Raw genomic sequence first — 4,128 nt, forward strand, 5'->3', positions numbered from 1 at the left:
ATATGATTTCAATCTCCAGCTGTACAATGGGTCGGTGCCCATGAGTTAGAGAAAATAAGAGGCAGTTTGGTTCAAGTCAAAAATGGTGTATTTTGTTCTCACTTTCAGTTTTTAACACGATCCATTATTAAAAAATTGGTTTTGCTTTGTACTCTATACATAGTTTTCAGTATATAAAAAAAGTGGGGTTGAGTATAGAAAATGATATCTCAAAAAATGAGAGAATTCATCTCATAGTAAATATTTGATAGTTAACAAATATAAAGCTAAATGAAGCTTTACGCAATTTATAATTAGTTGTCATTCATTGTAATTGTATAGTGAAATATAATTTTAAATAATGTGAAACCATGTATATTTCTCAATTTAAGAATCTAAAATATGAAATGAACTTTCCTCATTTTTAATTTTATCATATCTATCAAGAAAAAGAAATGAACCCTCCTCACTTTGAGGCTAACAAAGGTACAAGAATTCAAGGCCCCCAAGGCATCTAATTGTGCAACTCCTAATTGTCTGGAAATTAAATGTACGTGCCATGGACACGGTTGCACCTAGTAGTTCAGAGCGGCTAATTGTCCTTAAGTTGGACTTCAAAGATGAGAACTACTAAACCCTATAAAACTGCTTATCCAGCAACCAAATATATGTTTTCAATATAGATTTCTTGTAGAACATTTGCAATTGGTTGCATACTTGTATTAATGCTAGAGAAACTTATTCTTTGCAACGAGCCATTAAGTTCACAAATAACAAACATTTACTCCAACTGTAATACGACCTAAATAAATAAATTATTATCCAGAAAAATGGCATAAATGACCAAATCATATTTAGCCAATGATTAGTTTTTTTCACCTCAGAAAGTTTAAAAAATGAATATTGGTTGAGTGATATGAATTCTTTGCCGTGCTGCCAAGAATTACATATTTGAAAGGCCTAAATGATTTTATTTATTTATTATTATTATTTTTAATCTTGAACACGGCTTACTTTTTAATTGAAAAAGGCACCAATATGCTGCTGGTGGACTGGGTGTGAACCACAACATTTTGCTATTTTTTTTCTCTATCGATATCATACAACTTTTAAAAAGGAATTAGACATAATGATGTCTTGTAGAACAAGAGGCAATGAAAAAGAGAATCCTAATATTTCCTTGTTATTTTGTGATGATACTAAGCAGACGAAATCCATTTAATTTGTGTGGATCATGATGATTATGGATTCAGTGGAACGCATAACTGTAGCCGTGGATGGATTTTGCACAATTATACATAAACCGATAAACCGATGTTGGAGCTGTTGGGAGTTAGTTAGGCAAAATGTGAAGTTTTTTCTATTTTACAAAGATTATTTGAATGCTTTTAGTGACTGTAGAAATACCCAAATGGGCTATGACCCATATCTCAAATTTCTTTTATTTTTATTTATTTTTTTGCTTTGATAATTACATAGTTAGTTTGAGATTAAATTCTATAAGGATTTGATATGAAACCCATGTTTTATACTCTCCAATTCCAACAGGATATATCATTTTATCACATATTAAAGGATAAGTACAGTCACACACAATCAATTCTAAACCTATTTGAAAATTCAATCAAATTAGGAGTTTATTGAGATGTTATTAGGTGTGATATGATATATTGAATTTTAATTTAAGTAAAAAGTTGATATAACAATTTCTTATTGGATGGTATATAACATGAGTTTTACATTTCATACTTACTAAATTCAAACTCAATGAGTTTAGTCTTTCAATCTACTTATGTATAAATTTAAACAAGCAGTGGGTTTCTTTTAGTTTAATTAGTAAAATTTCTTATTAAATTTGAATAAATGACATGGGTATGAATCTCGTTTACATTAAAAATTAATTAGTATCTTAACTTTTTTTTGAGCAAAAATTAGTATCTTAACTTAATAATAAATAACAATTGTAATAAAACAAATCTCATATCTATATGTCATCAAAGAAAAACATTGAAGTGCATTTGTACGTGTTTCAAAAAAAAAAAGTATTAAAACCCGGAGGCTTTAGTGGATTTACGTTAAAGTATTGTTTCTAGAGCAATACTTTTGTTCAATTTGTGGAGGTTTTAATTTAATTTTTGTAATAGACCAATAGGGCAAGTCCAGGCATTCCATGATCAACGGGATAGTTATGCTACGTGGTGCTGAACCCAAGACATGTGATATTCAACAGGAAATCAAATCAATGGTCTAGAGCGCGAAGAAAAGAAAAGTAAAAGAAGAAGATTATTAAGCTGTTCTAAATCAATCAGAAGAACCTTCTAACTTCTAATGACAATGCCAGCTTGAGAAAATAAATGAACAAACAAAAAAGTTGATTTCATAATCAAACTTTCACAGTTTCACTGCATGGAGGTCCTGAATTGTGTAGAAATAATGAGCTAGTAAAAATTGACATACCCTAATTAATAATGATATTCATATGGAGACGTATAAATATAGTATATAATTAATATGGTTGACAAGCAAAGCCAACGAATGAGATGAAGAAGCCGGTAGAGAGTGAAAGAAAGGCTCAATTCAACAACTACGCTACCCGCTCCTTTCATTCTCCTAAAAGGTGCTACACACCAACTCCACCATCAAAAGTAAAAGCAACGAAACTCTCTTATTAATTATAATGAAAAACTCACACGCTTTGATTCCTTCATTTCCATTAGAGTTAGTGGGGACCCGTTGGGAAGCAAAGAAGAAAACACAGACAAGAAAGGAGCGTATGAAGACAAAGAGCAAAATAAAGTGAGACCCAAAAGAGAGAGAGAGAGAGAGAAATAAATAAAGGGTTTCCATTTTCTTTAGAAAGTTAAACAACCTTCAATGGCTCCTCCTCATTTCTTATCTGTATAAAGAAACCTTCACTGAGATCACCACCAACAACAAGCCAAAAAAAGAGAGGGAGAGAGAGACATCTCTGTATCTTTCCTTAGCAGAGAATAAAGAAAGAGCAACGAATCTCATTACTTAACATACAATATTATTAGCAACAATGCTGCTTAGAAGCTCCATTTCCAACACCAAGAAGTTCTTCCAAAAAACCTTACAAAGCGTCAAGTCTTTGTTTTCCGCTGGTGGCTACCAAAAGATTCCCAAAACCCCTTCTCATCCCTTAGCTAATTACACAGCCAGCTCAGACAAGAATAATGTCCAACCTAGTTACAAAGAGCTAGACAAATTCTACTCCGACTTCACCGACCAATGGGAGTTGGATAAAGACAAGGCAAAGAAGGGAAGCAAGAAGAAAACTATGCCATTCCCAACTAAACAAGAAAATGAGGTTTACAATGGCAGCTTCATGAAGTTTTCACAGGCGAGCTCGGTGAAGAAGAATCAGATAGAAAGGAAAGAAGATCAGAATTATCATAATCATGATGATGATGATGTGAAGATGAAAAGCATAGTACCCCACGAAAGGAAAAGACAAGAAGATTCTTGTTTTAAAGGTACGAGAGAAGGAAGGATTTGTTTGGTGGCACAAAAGCTAAGGGAGTTGGAGATGCTGGATATGAGCAATGTGGACCATCTCTTGGACATAGAGGAGGTTCTTCATTACTATTCTCGCCTCACTTGCCCGGCCTACCTTGACATTGTTGACAGGTTTTTCATGGACATTTATGCTGAATTCTTCAATGCTGCCCCAGCATTAACGCCAGCAAGCACCATCAATTCCAGGCTGAGGCCACGATCACTAAGGTCATAGACTTCTCTCTTTTGGAGAAATTTGGATAGTTAGTGAAGGAAAAGGCAGAGAGGCCTTAATGCCATTCTTTCTTTTGCTTGTGAACCCATTTTTTATTTTATTTTTGCAGTCTGTCTTCTTGATCTTTTCGCTTTGTTTCGTAGATTTGTTCCCGTTGTTTATAATTAATTGGGAGTTTCTAAATAATTTTACATTATTAATTTAATTTCCTTTCTATGATTGATGCATTTACATTCAACTAATTCGGGGTTTTAATTTCTTTTCACCTTTCTTGTAAAATAGGTAGCCCATCTAGAATACAACTCCATGGAGTTGGAAATGACGGAATACCATGGCAATTTTCTTTGTACCCTGCTGAAACACCTTATATCTTATATCTTGATTCTTGAATTTTC

The 4,128-nt window shown here is 33.1% G+C and overlaps 1 protein-coding gene across 1 annotated transcript; it reads left to right on the forward strand.

Moving 5' to 3' along the window:
• The first annotated feature begins 2,371 nt into the window (after nucleotides 1-2,371).
• LOC115978410 lies at nucleotides 2,372-3,919 on the forward strand. The gene has a single exon (XM_031100429.1). It carries the CDS (start codon nucleotides 3,023-3,025, stop codon nucleotides 3,731-3,733), a length of 711 nt encoding a protein of 236 aa, XP_030956289.1. The 5' UTR covers nucleotides 2,372-3,022; the 3' UTR covers nucleotides 3,734-3,919.
• Nucleotides 3,920-4,128: the final 209 nt, after the last annotated feature.

Source organism: Quercus lobata, chromosome 2, assembly GCF_001633185.2.
Source record: "Quercus lobata isolate SW786 chromosome 2, ValleyOak3.0 Primary Assembly, whole genome shotgun sequence".
NCBI lineage: Eukaryota > Viridiplantae > Streptophyta > Magnoliopsida > Fagales > Fagaceae > Quercus > Quercus lobata.

What these genes read in the sequence shown, in the direction of transcription:
- LOC115978410 (XM_031100429.1), top strand. Translation starts at nt 3,023, where the DNA reads ATGCTGCTTAGAAGCTCCATTTCCAACACCAAGAAGTTCTTCCAAAAA.